This window comes from Brachyhypopomus gauderio, chromosome 12 (genome assembly GCF_052324685.1).
Source record: "Brachyhypopomus gauderio isolate BG-103 chromosome 12, BGAUD_0.2, whole genome shotgun sequence".
NCBI classification, from domain to species: domain Eukaryota; kingdom Metazoa; phylum Chordata; class Actinopteri; order Gymnotiformes; family Hypopomidae; genus Brachyhypopomus; species Brachyhypopomus gauderio.
Window position 1 is genome coordinate 9154008 of NC_135222.1, and position 16401 is coordinate 9170408.

At 45.0% G+C, this 16401-nt stretch overlaps 1 protein-coding gene across 3 annotated transcripts in view; it reads left to right on the forward strand.

Annotated features, from left to right (window-relative positions):
* adamts17 (ADAM metallopeptidase with thrombospondin type 1 motif, 17) overlaps window positions 1-16401 on the forward strand; it is an 83334-nt gene that overhangs the window by 60963 nt on the left and 5970 nt on the right. For 2 of the 3 annotated variants that reach the window (XM_077023005.1, XM_077023006.1), the window contains 4 exons: window positions 1904-2063; window positions 8133-8268; window positions 10893-11097; window positions 11599-11751. In XM_077023005.1, the coding sequence (XP_076879120.1) occupies window positions 1904-2063; window positions 8133-8268; window positions 10893-11097; window positions 11599-11751 (654 nt within the window). Of the gene's footprint in view, window positions 1-1776; window positions 2064-8132; window positions 8269-10892; window positions 11098-11598; window positions 11752-16401 lie in introns of those variants that run through there. The other variant, XR_013134252.1, reaches the window with a different exon arrangement.

A 16401-nucleotide genomic window follows, 5' to 3' on the forward strand; every position in this document is an offset into this window, starting at 1 on the left:
TAAAAGGTAGTAGGCAACACCGTAGAATACCCAATAACTCAGCTTAATAGGGCTGGAGAAACTTTGCTCAGAGGTTTTTTTTTTTTTTCTCCACAGTAGCTGAAGCTGACATCAATCAGCGTGCACTCCTAGTCATCAGAACAGAGTGCATTCAGATGTTCAGCTGTCAGATGTCACTAATATTGTGAAGTCCAAGGCTGAAGAGAGTCTTTTGGATCAAAGAATTACACATGTGTGTGTGTACTTTAAAGATCACACACACAGCCATTAGCCCCCACAGCTCTGACCCTACAAGAAATGAAACTGCTACATTCTTGCTGTTGTGGTGGTCCGGGGGGACAGCTAGGCCTGTCACAGCTATTACATAATTGCCTGATTGCACTTATTTCTACTGACCGCAGTGATTTGCTGTGACCTTGATTATTTGCTCTGGCCACAATAATTTCCCATATTAATTTGATTTGAAACGCATGAAACAGAATATGAATTTTATGCTTGTCATCGCAACAAATATGCTGAGACCAAAGAGACTGAACCCACTTCCATCTGCTTATTTATTATTTCAGTGTGCATAAAGGAAAACAAACACATTTTTCCTCGACCCCTAACATATAGCTCAGCATTCCATCACTGATTTGCTTCCGTTTTGCACTGGAGCATCGAGACCAATGTAGCGAACAAGTAATGAAAGCTTCTGAATGTAACATTGCGTGTGTTGCACCATACTGGGGCGGACACAATCGCAGAAGAGAGCTGGTCTCTGCACTATCACCGCTAACTTCAAAGACACATAACGAGATTGACATGAGGGGCGAGGCCAACCATGACACTGAACATGTTTGAACCACGAGCCACTTGTCTTTCTGACATGGTCGCAAAACTTCATAGAATTATTAAGAGATTTCTTCATTAATTTACATAAATACATATTTTCATTTTTTTATAGGGTGTTTAAAATATGCATAGACAAAGTCTCACAGCAAAACGTGGAATGAATGTTTTCGAACACACTCACAAATAACATCCTTTGCCAACAACCCCATCAAATTAATAAGTAAACAGTTTGATCATTGTACATTTATTTTGATTGGCAGTTTTGGTAATGCAGTTTATTTTGAAATTATTATAAGCATACAAATTTTATTCATTATAATTTCACTGATCAATAAATCGACATTCTTTATCATAAGTGTGTACTCTGTATTATTGTAATATTTATAGATATACACTCATAATAGAAATAGGATCAACCATTAATCACAATAATTTGTATGACAATAATTCGGCAGCTACAGTGTCACGATTGTAACGGCCCAGTACCCAGAGTTAGTAAAATGCTGCTACTGGGATTGGAGGAAGGATGTGGCTTCTCCCTTAGCAACCCGCCGGCAACACGCATCAGTCTCTTCACGCTTAGCACACTGGAGTCTGTTGAACTGATGGTCCCGTGAGTCTGTTGAGGAATTGATTATCGGGCACGTTTAAGCAAATCTCGATCATTTGCCACTTCACTGTGTTCACAACCTTGAGCTTTTGGAGTTACTGAGCACATCCCGAGTTCGCGGGGACAACAAAAATGCATTCTTTTTTTGGGATGTCAGTCATCACAGAGAGAAAAGACAGATGTCTGTCATGACCTTTACTAAAGCACATCAGTCATAAGGCTTTTTTTTAATGAAGGAGAGCAAAATCTCTCCATCTGGTGACACTCTCCAATAGTGCGGCTCCTTGAAAACTGTCCTGTGGTTATAATGTATCGTCCATTTCTTCACGCAGAGAAAAGATTTCCCAGCATGCCATGCCAGCATGTCCCGTTCTTTCCCCATCACCCCCAGTCCGTCCGTCCCTTCCTGCACTGACTCCGCCTCCGTGGCGCGCCGCCCATGTCTGATCCGCCTCCAAGGTCCTGCTGTTCCACGACCAGACGTATGGGATCCACTACGAGTACACGGTGTCCCTGAACCAGAGCCAGGAGGGCAGCGGCGAGGTGCCCAGAGAGCCGGATCGTCTCTACCTCTGGACCCACCGGACCTGGGGAAGCTGCAGTGTGCAGTGTGGGGGAGGTCAGTGCACCAGCGCTTGCTCTCTCTCTCTCTCTCTCTCTCTCTCTCTCTCTCTCTCTCTCTCTATATATATATATATATATATATATAAACAACTCTTGGATGAAACTAATGAGCCTCCATGGCATAGACTGTGTTAGGTGAAGGTGATAGATGTAATGTGAAGGTGTTAGGTGTTGGATGAAGGTCTTAGGTGAAGGTGTTAGGTGTTTGCTGAAGGTGTTGGGTGTTCGGTGAAGCTGTTAGATGAAGGTGTTAGGTGAAGGCGTTAAGAGAAGCTGTTAGATGAAGGTGTTAAGTGAAGGTGTTAGGTATTAGGTGTTAGATGAAGGTGTTAGGTGAAGCTGTTAGATGAAGGTGTTTGGTGAAGCTGTTAGATGAAGGTGTTAGGTGAAGGCGTTAAGTGAAGCTGTTAGATGAAGGTGTTAAGTGAAGGTGTTAGGTATTAGGTGTTAGATGAAGGTGTTAGGTGAAACTGTTAGATGAAGGTGTTTGGTGAAGCTGTTAGATGAAGGTGTTTGGTGAAGCTGTTAGATGAAGGTGTTTGGTGAAGGTGTTTGGTGAAGCTGTTAGATGAATGTGTTAGATGAAGGTGTTTGGTGAAGCTGTTAGATGAAGGTGTTTGGTGAAGCTGTTAGATGAAGGTGTTAGGTGAAGGTGTTAGGTGTTGCAGCAGAGCACTGAAGGCTTTCAGATTGTGTGTTTATTGGTCAGCACGGTGAACCTGGAGATTCAGGTGTTCCCAGTTCTGCTCCACTGGATATCAGATGAATTAGCAGGCCACGGAGACACCACCCATGAAACCACTGACCCACCACGCAGTTCTTATGCGTTTCCTGGCATACATGGCCCCTGTCTGTCCACTTGCAGCATGAACCTGGATTCGGCAGAAAAGGCTGTGTTTCTCCAATCCTCCAGTGTCCAATTACGCTTCTCCTGTGCAAACTGCAGGCGACGTTGATGACGAACCTTGGCTAACATTGGAGCCTTAACCATGAATCCGCTTCACTGGGTCTGACAGCAGCGTTGGCGCCATGGTGATCCCTGAGACTGTCCTCATTGCTGCTGTGTTCATTACAGAGGTTAACTGCTCCACTGAGGTGTGTCGATTGCTCTGTGCCGCTTGCCGTAGTCGCTGTTCCCCTCTGGCGTCAGTGGCCATCGGCCACCACTGTTATGCAGTCGGGAGGCACTCGGCATGCGAGAAGTTCATTCTCGGTACCCTTCACCACGGTGGCTCTAGAACATTCCGCTGGGAGACGCTACCACCCTGTGCTCCCCTGTTATCTTGCCCTTTTAGACATCAGTCAAACACGTTGCTCATGACAATTGTTTCGCACTGTTGCAACTGACCCATGTGCTGGCTTATTTATACATGCACTAAACCCTGTTAAGTGGCATCTGTGATGCCCCAGGCTAAGTTAATTCCAAACCGTGTGTGTGTGTGTGTGTGTGTGTGTGTGTGTGTGTGTGTGTGTGTGTGTGTGTGTGTGTGAATTTATATATGCTTAATGTTCAGCTAAGTCAAAGCAATGCAAGTTTCTTTCTATAGCATCTTTCATACACAAAGCAATTTAAAGTGCTTCACATAAGAACAGGACAGATCTCAGGCTGTGCAATTATCACCCTGTGCTGCCCACTCATTCCCAACTGCAGCAGAGCACAGAGATCCCTGAGACTGTGTTATGGGTCAGCATGGTGTTATCCGTCAGCATGGTGAACACAGTCAGCACAGTGTTATCAGTCAGCACGGTGTTATTGGTCAGCACAGTGAACATGGTCAGCATGGTTATTGGTCAGCACAGTGAACATGGTCAGCACGGTGTTATTGGTCAGCACTGTGTTATTGGTCAGCACAGTGAACATGGTCAGCACGGTGTTATTGGTCAGCTCAGTGAACATGGTGATCCAAATGTTCCCATATGAGCTCCTCAGGAAGGTCTTTGCCCAGGAATATAGTAAAAAAGCAATTTATGATATGTCATTCAAATTGAAATTGAAATATTAAAAACAAAGAATTTAAGAAATAAAAGAAAGTGAGAGAAATTAAACAGAAAGATTGAGAATTTTTTTTAAAGACTAAAATACATAATATATACAGAATTAAGAGTAAAAATGAATAAATAAATAATAATAATCTCATATCCTCTCACAGCTGGTTCAATTTCCAAACAGCATAGTAGCTAAATGCTATCTCACCATACTTAGTTTTTACCTAAGGCAGAACTAACTGACTATTTCCTAATGAGTTCTGCTCAACCCATAACTCTGCAGCATATGAGATAGATACACTGGTCCTACACCATTAAGTGATTTATAGACCAGCAATAATACCTCCAAGTCAGTTCTGTAGAGTACTGGTAGCTAGTGTAAGGACCTAAGAATGGGGGTGATCTTTTTCTCTTAGTGAGAACTCTAGCAGCTGCATTTTGAATCAACTGAATCCAAAATGAAGTCAGTCATGACAGAAACACCTGAAAACATGAGACAAAGTCACAATCAGTCACCATAAGTCAGTCACTTTTGAATAGTAGTGAGCAAAAAGCACACATAGGTAGTTTTAGAGTTGGTATACTGGTATACTGAGTATAATGTCAGTATAACTGTAGTTCAGCCTTGACTGAAAGAGTAGATTTTGTATTTAGATGATACTAGCTAACCACATAATGTTTAACAAATGCATTTATAATGTAATATAATAATGTTGAATGTATAGCAATACATAATAATTTAGAATAATAATAGCTATATTCTAAATGAAAAGGAAAGTATTAAAACCTAAATTAAGTAAAATGTATTTTTAGCTGCTATTAAAAAAATCATCATTCAAAATTCATTCATTAGTGGTTTTTGCCTGATTCATTTTTAAAAGTAAGCAGTTGTCTGTTTCCTACGTCTCTTGGTATTTCACTCACATTATGTTAAATAATCCAGCACGTCGCAATCTTAAGTGTGTTTAGGAATTCTGAAATGAATGTGCTACAGCAAGAGCAGTAATCTTCAAATCAGTTGTAAAATGAACAGGCAGCCGTTTAATTTATATTATCATTATTATTATCTGTAACTTCCCTTTTTGTTTATGAAACCATTTCCCAAACTTTTATCTCATTACTTTATTAACAAAAATAAGGGACTTTCTGATATTTTATTTACTTATTTATTTATTGTTGGTGGGGGATGGGGGGGGGGGGGGGGGGGGGGGGGGGGTTAGTTCTCAAAAGTTATTAATGCATCCTGGCAATGGTACCATCTGGCCATATGGTTGTAGATAATTGTGTATCATCCGCATTGCTATGAAAGCTGACACAATGCCGACTGGGGGGGGGGGGGGGGGGGGGGGGGGGGGGGTGTTCTTGATTAGGAGTGGAGAGTGAGCGGTGGTTTTTATTAAGTCTGCTCTGAGTCTAACTGGACCAACTGGGCTGCTGATTTGTTGGAAATGTAATTGACTTGGAGGAGGAGCTGACAGAGCGAAGGATGAATGTAAACCCACTCCCCAGCTTCATCGCCGGGGGCAACACGGCGACTCTATTGGATCTGACAACCCGGGCCTGGAGAAATAATACAGTAATCCCATTTGCGAGTGGAGGTGGGCGGGGTTAAGGCGGAGCATAAGACGAAGACAGGTTTTTAAGAAGGACATAATCACAGCTTAAGACGATAAAAAAAAAAGTTTACCAGCGCATTTTAAGATGCCGTTTCGTTAAGTACGGCTAAGAGCAGAATGATAAGCGCAGGCCGCACCGCTAACGCCGAGCTGAGAGAGACGGGACCTTGGCAGGACAGCGCAGCTGTGATACGTGAACCTTGTGATGCAGTACTGCGTCCTGTGTGGACAGTAATTAGCATCGCACGCGCTTGCCGGCAGACCAGTGGAGTAGCCTGGATGGTCTCCACTTCCAAAAGTACCGGTAATTAGATGGACATTAGATGTAGTTTATGTCGCCTCACTGAAGTGTTCACTGGCACAAAAGAAACAAAAGATCAGGTGGTAGTTATTTCTATTTCACACCTTTTGCAAAATCACTTTTTAAAAATCACTAATGGCAGAGGTTTGGTTGATTTCTTCTGCCTTTTAATCAGTGTCACTCAAATCTTTTCTCAAGGATGTCTCATTTGATTGGTCTGCTTAATTGATTACTTGAGCACTGACATGTGAGTCTTTTACCTAATTGACTTTACCATTGCAGCTGTGGTTCATTTACTTTTGCACATGTTCAGATCAAAGGCTCTGATCCATTTTTCATGTAGTCTGTGGCACAACACAGATTTCCCTCAAAAAAAAGGAAATGGAATTCATGAACATAAACCAGACATTTCATATACAAAAACTGGTGATGATGATAGAATAAGAAAAACAACATAAAAATCTGAACTACTCAAGAAAGGAGTTCACAAATTTTCAAGCAGCTATGTATATATGAAGAATATCACTGTCTAAAACAAGAAGACCTAAACATCTTTGACCACATGTTTCTATAATTCTATTAATTAGTCAGGTAATAAGTCACTGTATAGAAGACACACATTTCCTGTTGAAATTCCAAGTGAGGAAGCACTAAACAGAACTGAGTCCATTTGGGTTCATCAGGTTGGATGAACAGAGATGATAACAGTGTGCAGGATTGAAAATCACCTGCTGCCTCCAGCACACCTTGACGTAGGCCTTAGCGGATTAGGATTAGGATTAGGATCTGGCGTGTCTTATCGTCACATATAATCCAAACGCTACTCTTGGGCTTGCGTTTCTTTCCATCTGCAAACGCATCTGTGGGTCCACATCGCCAGCGCCTCCAGAGGATGCTTCTAAACCCGCCCCCTCCACCCAATTCAGAGCCCACCCGGCTCACAGCTCCACCATGGTGCCAGTGCGAAGCTGCGCTCAGAGTTGCCCTGGTTACTGTAAAGCAGGGCGCTGCAGAAGCCTTCACCGGCCTTGCTGCCAAAAGCAGCTGGAGTGGGTCGTTGACCCCTGAATGACCTCCTGTGTACGTCAAGCAGACGCCATGTCCAAACGACTTCTGCGATTGAGTGGAAGCAACAGCACATCTGAATGAAGCTTTTAACCGAACCTTAAACTGGCCAGCCTTGATTTTCCTGTGAGGAAAGAACACTTAAAATGCCACGCTAGCAGCACCGAGCACTGCGCTGTGCTGTGTGCTAATAGTCCATTTTATAGCGCGGCCTTCAAAATTATTGATGCAGTAATGCAGAATATGTTTATGCAAACCATCTCCATATTTTTCTTTCCCTCTCCTTTCTCCCTCCATTTCTTTTCCTCCCTCAGGCTCCCGTATGCCTCTTTTGCTCCATCTCTCCAACTTGCTGTGTCCTCCCCTCTTTCGAACTTTATTTCGGCTCTTAATCTGCCCTTTATCGGCTCCCCCTCTGAGGGGATTACCTTCGGACTGCTCATGCTTTGGTTTGGCGCATTCATCACTACAGTAGACGAATAAGATAATCCTCCAGTCTGGCACCCAGCCATGATCACAAAGGCGAGTTTCTCTGTCCATAAGGGCTCATGTCTTACCAACCACCCATTTGGTCAACATCGACTTAATTAGTTTAAATAGCCTCTGTGAATTTTGGGTCATTAGTTAGCTATTTTTTATTCTCAAATTGCTTCTCAGTTAGACAGAACGCCATTGTAATTGGTGTTTGAAGTTGGCAAGGCCAAATGAGGTCCTGGGAAGCAGGTTACAGTTCCGCTGATTAGTAATTGTGGTTACCGTCTACATTTGGTTTTAGTGTGTTAGGCTATGTTACAACATGGATGTCTGTGGCGGGCTGGCGTTTTACCTGCCTGATGAGTTGAACCACGTTTGAGTGTTTGATATGCAGGGCATAGAGTGCTCAGACCTAGGAGAGAGTCCCGCTGTGTCCCTGGGTGAAGGCTATAGTGTCTTCATAGACTAACAAGATGGGATTTTATATTAAAGGTGTAGAAAATGTGTAGAAAACTTTCAAGTGTGTTGCCATGGTGCTACCAGGACTAAACCTTGCACATGTTTTATTTGTCTGAACCGTCTAATCTTCAGCTATTTTCAATCAAGTTTTTGTTTTCCCCAGGAGAGAGAAAAACGGTAGTTTCCTGCATGAGGATTGTGAATAAAACCATGACACTGGTGAACGACAGCTACTGTCAGCCAGAGAATCGCCCTGCCCCTCAGGTGCGCCACTGCAACACCCACCCCTGCCAGTACAGGTGAGGCATAGCAATAGCCCCGCCCACAGCACTCAACACCTACAGTACCTAACTGTACACCAACTGTACACCAACAGCCACCAACAACACTCAAATGTTACTGTTGCAACACTGCTCGGCCTACAATACAACACTCAGCTCTGGCCACAACACTTACGTACATGGCATAATCAAAATAAGGTAATATAATAGAGGCTACAATACAGGATGCTCAATCATTGTCCAAAATGAATATATAACTGATTGAGCTACTAAGCTAGACTCTCCTTTCTGTGTTTGTGTACAGAGGAGACAGTAATGCTCTTAGAAATTCCATTAGCAGCATGGCAGGATTCTTTCTCTTTCTCTCTGTACAGCATTAGAAACGTGGTCCAAACACAGCACATTACCTCCTCTATTCTAATTCACTCTTCACAGAGAGCAGTGACAGAAAAGGTTCCCGTGTCGCTGTCCCGGGAGAGACGCGAACACATCAAAAATGTACAGCGATGACAATTACCTCTCGTTATCACACATTCCCAATTTGCTCCCCCTCTGAAACAGCAATCATCACGCACATTAGTATCTGCTTCCAGACTGGAAATATTCGAGAATCAAAGGCTCTCAGTAAGGCATGTGAGGCCAGCTGGTGTGTGTGTGTGTGTGTGTGTGTGTGGGTAAGTGTGAGGCTTTGTGCCTGACTTGATGCAGTGAAATACTCTCAGCTGTATTCTCTTCCTCCTAGAGGTGTTACTGGTCATTGTGTTCTTTTGAAGGGGAGGGCGTCCAGCCAGACTCCGCTGATGAATAACCACTATCTCACTGGCCCAGTGCCCTTTAACAAATCTAGCAGGATCAAGCCACAGTGCTTTTTAAGTTTGATTACATTTTGGACATACAACCAGTTTTATTAGATGGATTTGAGACTCTTAACCTGTTAACAAAATTTGAATAAAGTTATGTATGTGTTAAAGTAGCTACAACCCACGCATGTGCTGATCCTCAGCTGAGATTAAAGGTGTAACCGATATAGCATGATGGGTTCTGCGTGTGAGACAGCGTGGCAAACTGTTCGCTGTTTGTCCCGTTGCTGGAGATGAAAAGCCTCAGCTGTTAAAGTAGCAAAGCTTTTGCAGCAGATTGCTCTCTGGAGCTGAGGGACCACGGTTTAAGCATCGTCAGGGGACGTCCACACTGTAGTTCTGTCAGGCAAACGCTCTAAATGACTTGTGTGTCTTTAGTTGAGGTTGTGTGTCTGGCTTAATCTCGACTGAAAGGATTTGATGCCAAGCGTCAGTCATGACGCGTGACACACTGCAGTGTCATTTAGTGATGGAGCACCATTGGGGTCCCTTGTCCTCTGGTTGTGTTGAGGAAAGTCCCAGGAGAAATGTGCTTCTTCGCCTCTCCCTCGACTGGAGGGTGTGTGTCTCCTGTTCCCAAAAGCGCAAAGACCCTCAAACGTTTTGAAAACCTTAGTAACGCATGCAAAAAAATAAATACGGTAAATCAAATCTCAACAAAAACCGTTCATGACAGAAGGCCAAGTGAGGTATCAGGGCTTCCAACCAAAGAAAACACAAAAACAAGGGGAAAGGAAGAAAACTGCTCGCGTTCTCGTTTTTTTTGTCTTTAGACTGTAAATTCGTGGGGTTTATTACAACACCGGTCTGCGGGAGGGTGGCTGTTTCTGGCTCGTTCCAGATGTTGCCGTGGTCACCTGTTCCCTCGTATGACATCACGGTTGTGGTTCTTACAGAAGGCGAAGCGCAGACACTAATATTTGTTCCATTTCAGCTTTTGTCATTTAGCGCGTATTAAACCAGAGTGGAACAGCGCAAGGCCGCTGGAGTGGAAGCTGACATCATTACTCACTGTGGCTCCTCCAGAAAAACGACAGTGATTACTGTGTTGTTTATTCCTAACATGTGGGCCGATTTTGTCCTAACATTCAGTTGCATCATAGAATCGCCTTGAAGAACCTGGAGTGTTGTTTTCAGACAGCTAAAAGTCATTTGTGAACATATCTTGACCATCACTGTCAGATAACTCTTAGCTCAAAGGCAACCAAGCATACACAGTTTTGTCTTGTACTGTATAAATATGCTGTTTGATTAAACTACACATGGTGGAAAGAAACCGTGTTATGACTAAAAGACAAAAGACAGACAGGAGACCAATGGTTTCAGAAGCAACCGGCATCCTGAAGAATGACTGGACTCTTTTGTCACCACGTGACAGCTTCACTTTCACCTCTGAGTCTGCTGTAAAGTCCTGGCTGTTCAGCTTGGGGTAGCACAGACAGGCGCTTGTGCATGACCCCCTGATCCAAAACCTTTGGCAATATTGTTCGACTTGAGTATGATTAATGAATTGGTGGTCAAAGAGCAGCTTTTTTTGTTGCTATTAGACCTGTTAGTAAAGGACTTTGAAAAGCAGCTTTAAGCTATAGTGGTAATCCCTGGGGGTGCTGAGTAATTGGCCACTGTTCTGTGCATGCCAAAATGGTCCAGCTCTCACACATCTTTTAGGCTTTGGGTTTGTTTGGTTACTACAGCTTTGCCAGGACCTAACCACATCTCCCCATTTGTGATCCTCTCTCTCTCTCTCTCTCTCCACACCCTGACCCCCTACGCCCCCTGCAGGTGGGTGGCGGGCGACTGGAGCCCCTGTTCGGGGAGCTGTGGGCGGGGCATGCAGCAGAGGGAGGTGTCCTGCGTGTACCAGCTGCAGAACGGTACTCCCCTGGCCACGCGCGACCTCTACTGCACCGGCCCCAAGCCGGCCAGCCAGCAAGAGTGCCATGGTCGTCACTGCCTCATGCTCTGGGAGGCGTCAGAGTGGTCCAAGGTCAGTCTCCAACCTCCCCCCACATGATCCCACGTGTGTGTGTGTGTGTGTGTGTGTGTTGTGCACATTTCTGTGTGTTTGCTGGATAAATATTTGGCATTGTAAATGTTTCATGGATGGGTTTCAGTGTGTGTGTATAATTGTGAGGTTTCAGCTTGGCCTGTGGAGGGCAGTGCGGTAGCTTGGGCTTCTTTCTCCCTCCCTCCCTCCCTTTCTCCTTTCCTCCCTCCGTTTCTTCTTTGCTCTTCCTGCCCTGGCTCTCTCCCTCTCCCCTTTCTCTCTATCCCTTGCTCTGTTTTCTATATATATATTTTGGACTCTGCCTATTATATCCACTTCATTAGGAAATGCTTTTTCCAGTAGAAAAAACTCTTAATGGGACTCCACAGGGAGCACTCTTTCATGAGAGGGATTTCTTTCTTCCTCTCATGTCCTTACACCCCCCCCCCCCACACACACACACACACACACACACACACACCTGTCCCAATCCCCCTCTAGTGTTCATCGGACTGTGGCCGCGGCACCAGAGAGAGGACAGTAACGTGCACCAACCCTCAGGGGCTCTGTGACACGGCCTCTCGACCGGCCCAGCAGGAGCATTGTGAGGACTACTCCAACTGCTACGAATGGAAGACTGGAGACTGGTCAAAGGTATACACACACACTTCAATTACTATATATAGGAGGATTTTCCATTCAACTGTGTAGTACTGGAGCCAAACGATGCCACAGTGACAACTAAATACAAGCCCAACTTTAACCTCAGCAGCTGAGAGGAAACCCCTTGACTTGAGTCTTTTATGTACTCACAGGGACCAGCCGTATATCCACACAACATCAGAATTCCCATGTTGAACGTTCCCATAATGGACATTTGCTAACACTACGGCACATATCCAAACACATGCACACTTCATTATTGTGAAGAATGATTTCATGTGTGCACATTTCAAAATGTTGGCAGGTTGTGATGGCTCTTGTGTTTTTTGGGACAGATTTTCAGAAAGCCAATGCAACGTTTATTTGATTTTTTTTTATCCAATACACTACGTCCACATTTTGTGCTGATCTGTTGTTACAACTCTCAAGAAGGTAATCCCAGCACCACTGGAACCCCAGAAGGGGAAGTCGTCCCCTTCTCATGATTCAAGTGGCAAAACTGAGATGTGACAGCTTGCCGATTGCAGAGATGTTATGAATCACTGGCGTCTGGTGTGCCCGAGTCCTCCAGACAGACACTCGGAGACGAGTCGATTTCCAACTCAATTTTGTTTTTGTTTGTTTGTTTGTTTGTTCTGCTCGATCGCTGGCGGGCAACACAGTGCCCAACCCTGACGGCCAACCCCTTTGCTTGAGGCGAGTCCTCCTGTCTCAGGTGGACTCATATCTAGCATTAGACTGTCTGCTTTCAAAAGCTGTGATGTTACTGTAATGTTACTCGTGGTTAATATTGGGACTGGTGTCCTTGATGTGCAGACTGTGCTGTGAAAGCTTCCTCTTCATGGAGGTTTACAGGTGTGGGGAGGGTTAAGCCCGTTGAGGCGAGAGGGCTCTGAGAAGTCTTGGCTCTGGCCTTATCCATACCACCCATTCTGATCGTGAGGGTGGGGATGTGTTCAGTGCTCTGGCATTTGGTGCATGTTGGGTAACATGGTGCATGTTTTAGTGCATGTTGGGGAACCACTCATAGCTGCCTCAGCCGCCGTAGTATTAGAATCGTGCAGCTAAAATAAGTCAAAACATGTAATATATGAGAGTCTGTTCTCATTTACAAAGAAAGTGGGAGTGTAAAAACGGTAATGAGTCCTTCCTGTCTCTGCGAAATGCTGGCTGGGGTTTAAAAGACGTCTCATTCAGACACAAACACACACACAAACACAAACAGTGAGGTTTATTTATTGCAGTTCCCAGCAATGTGGCCAGCCAATAAGATGCCTTCTCCCACTGTGGGAGCACTAGGCGACAAAAAGAACCACTCTTGAACAAGACTCCGCCCATCTCCTACACCAACGACGAGACTTTAGAAAGGACATCACAAAAGGCCCCGGCAGCCGTGTGGGCGGAGCGTTTCCGGAGCCCCCAAACCCCGCCCCCGTGCAAGAACCTCCATTCACAAGGAGGCACGTCTGCCTTCCGCACGCCGACAGGGCAGAGGGCAGGCGGGGGCATCAGGGTGCCCAGCTGACACTGACACTTAACGCTCTATACTTCTCAGTATAAAGCTGACTCTTCAGCAGTAGAGCTGACCGCAGGACTCTCTCACAGGACTCTCTCGCAGGACTCTCTTATAGGACTCTCTCGTTCTCTTTCTTGTGCCATCTCCCCATCCTCTTTGTCTTTCACTCGCTCCCCAGTGAAAAGTTCTTCAAGCATAATATCAGGGCTTTTGCAACAGCCCAATAGTGCATATATATGTGTGTGTGTGTGTATACAGATTTTCTGTAGTCCATTCTCTAGCCTGTAATTATTAGCGGTTGGTTTCTAACCGATGTAGTCTTAGTATCTGAATCCAGTAGTCACACTGATATGTGTCAAAACCTCAACTGTGCTGTCCCTAATAAACTGGTACCAGCCAAATGCTGTCCATTGCCAGAAAGGTCCTGTTGTAAAAACACATAATGAATGAGGCATGATGTGGATTACAAATTGTCCATGACAGCAGGCAGGCTACATTCTATAATTGTATGCTGAAAATGCATTCAGGTGTTGTTGTTTTTATTGGGTGTATTTAATAATGAGATCAGTAAGTGTAGGTCCAAACTATGTGTTTGTAATAAAGTTGTATATATATATAACCACTTTGATCACAAATGTTTATGGAAAGTTGACATCTTCTTGGTAGTGGTAAGTCATTCATAAATGAAAATCAAACAATATGTTCTTGTCTGTACTCGTAGCACTGTAAACCTCTCTGACATATCCCCACTCTTGGGAGATTTCTGTTCTGCAGAATATTAATACTCGCCTTCACTGGTGACTTTCAGAGTCCTGAGCCAGCTGGATCTGTCGGCCTGTCCTGGCAGAGCTTCCCGGCACGTGCTGGAAACACACCTCGAAGGTGCTGGTGTGGCGGGGGGCTTGAAACAGGCGGTTTACATCTCCCTTGGTGTTCTTGACATGGACATGCGGCCGGAGTAGGTGGAGGTGAAGCGGTAGAGGCCTGTCGGTTCTTGGGGGACAGGTTCTAGGGTCCTGAACGCGAGGGCCGGTTTTCGCACCCGACTGATGCTTGTGGCTGCAGTTCAAGAAAAGTGAAGGAAATTGTGTTAGCTTGCACGCTAACACCAGATGTTTCTGAAGGCCGGGGCTAACAATAGACAAAGCGGTCTTGAAAACAAACAGCAGACTTTGTTTTTTGGAGGATGTGACTTGACTTTTTTTGAACATCTTGAGCTTTGAGTGTTTGACTACATCAGTACTCCATAACAGTGGTCAGCAACCCTGAAGATTTACCTTTCAGAGGAACTGATCACCAACCCTCGTCACATGGAGTCCTGCTAATCGATGCCTTCTGCACAGATTGCCTGGATCTGGTGGTGGTGGCCACAGGCGTGAACTGAACCCTGGAAAAATGTAGATCTCCAGGAACAGAAACATTTGCCTGAGCTTATATTGGTGAATATTGGTTAACTGTTGCCCCGTAAAATTAACTTATTCCAATATTGCAAGTCTGTCATGCATCCGCCAACTGCCTTTTTTTAAACCAACAACTCGAGGCCTAGGGACCAGACACAGATGCTACCCTTCCACAAACTGTATTAATGATCCCAAACAAATTATTCTGATCATGGACCAAGACAGAGTAACACATGTAGATTTACAGTGTAACCAGTTTGAATGGCTTGGCAGGGCTCCACTCGTCCCGTGGAGTCACACAGCCGTATTTAATGTGTTCAGCGCCATCGAGCTGCGAGATCTCATCTCCAGTGGGGATCTACAGCTCCCCGGCTGCTTTTCGAATGTCATCTTTTTCCAATTACGTGAAAGACAATTTGAGTACGGGCAGCAAATGACAGCATTAGAGGCCACATCTCTCAATTGGCTGCAAGATTGAAACAGGCTGGACTGGCTCTGCACTTGGGCACCATCAAATTGTGTTCAATTGCGTTATGCCAAACAAGCACCTTGTGTTTTTTTTTGTTGTTTTTTTTTTTCTCTCAATTTTGGGGCCATGCACGGGATTTCCTCTTTTTCACCAGTGCGTACCATCTATAACCCATCTGCTGCCATGGGCGTGTTATGTTAGCAAAAACACATCAGAGGGAGAGTTTATTCGTATTACTCTCAGGTAGCATCCTTCATCCTAACTAAATGGTTTAAGAGAACAGCCAAGATTTTTTTCCTTCCTACATGGTTGTTGTCCCCTCCTACCTGTGTTTTGCCCTCAGAATTTTAGAGATTTATTAGTAAGTCCGACATGTGATCCCTGGAGTTTGAGTGTTGGGTGAGCACTTCAAAACTGGCTTTGATCTGAGCTTGGAGGTTCCAGCCCACTGTGCAGCTGCTCGGTAGAGCGACTCCTCGGTTAAGGGAGCGTCTGAAGCAGAGTGTCTTTACAACCATAATGAGGCTTCTTGGTTAAGGGAGCGTCTGAAGCAGAGCGTCTTTACGACTAAACTGAGGCTCCTCGGTTAAGGGAGCATCTGAAAAAAAAAACGTCTTTACGACCACACTGAGGCCCCTCGGTTAAGGGAGCGTCTGAAGCAGAGCGTCTTCACGACCACACCGAGGCTCCTCAGTTAAGGGAGCGTCTGAAGCAGAGTATCTTCATGACCACACCAAGGCTCCTCGGTTAAGGGAGCGTCTGAAATCGAGCATCTGAAATCAAGCGTCTGAAATCGATCATCTTCATGACCACACTGAGGCTCCTCGGTTAAGGGAGCGTCTGAAATTGAGCATCTTCACAACCATACCGAGGCTCCTCCCCCAGCCAGCTTGGCCTGTGAATGCCTTCTGTGATATTTGTACAGGCTCCCCCAGCAGACCGCGAATGACCGCTCCCAGCCAGAGTGCTGATTTGATTTTCATCGGCCCGTCGTCGCTTGTGAAGTTGAATTATTTGGGTAGCGATGAAAGGAATTTGGGTAGAACCACTCATAGCGTGTCCCAGACCTGCAAGTCGATTTGTTTTGCGGTTGACATCTCTGAGACACGGCAGTCTGTAATAAACTACAGTGATAGGACAGTCTGTAATAGACTACAGTGATAGGCAGTTTGTTTAGTCTCTACAGTTTGGCGGTTTTTGGTTGGGGGTCTTGGGGTCGGGGTGTTTGATACATACTGCTTGGCACACAGTATGTT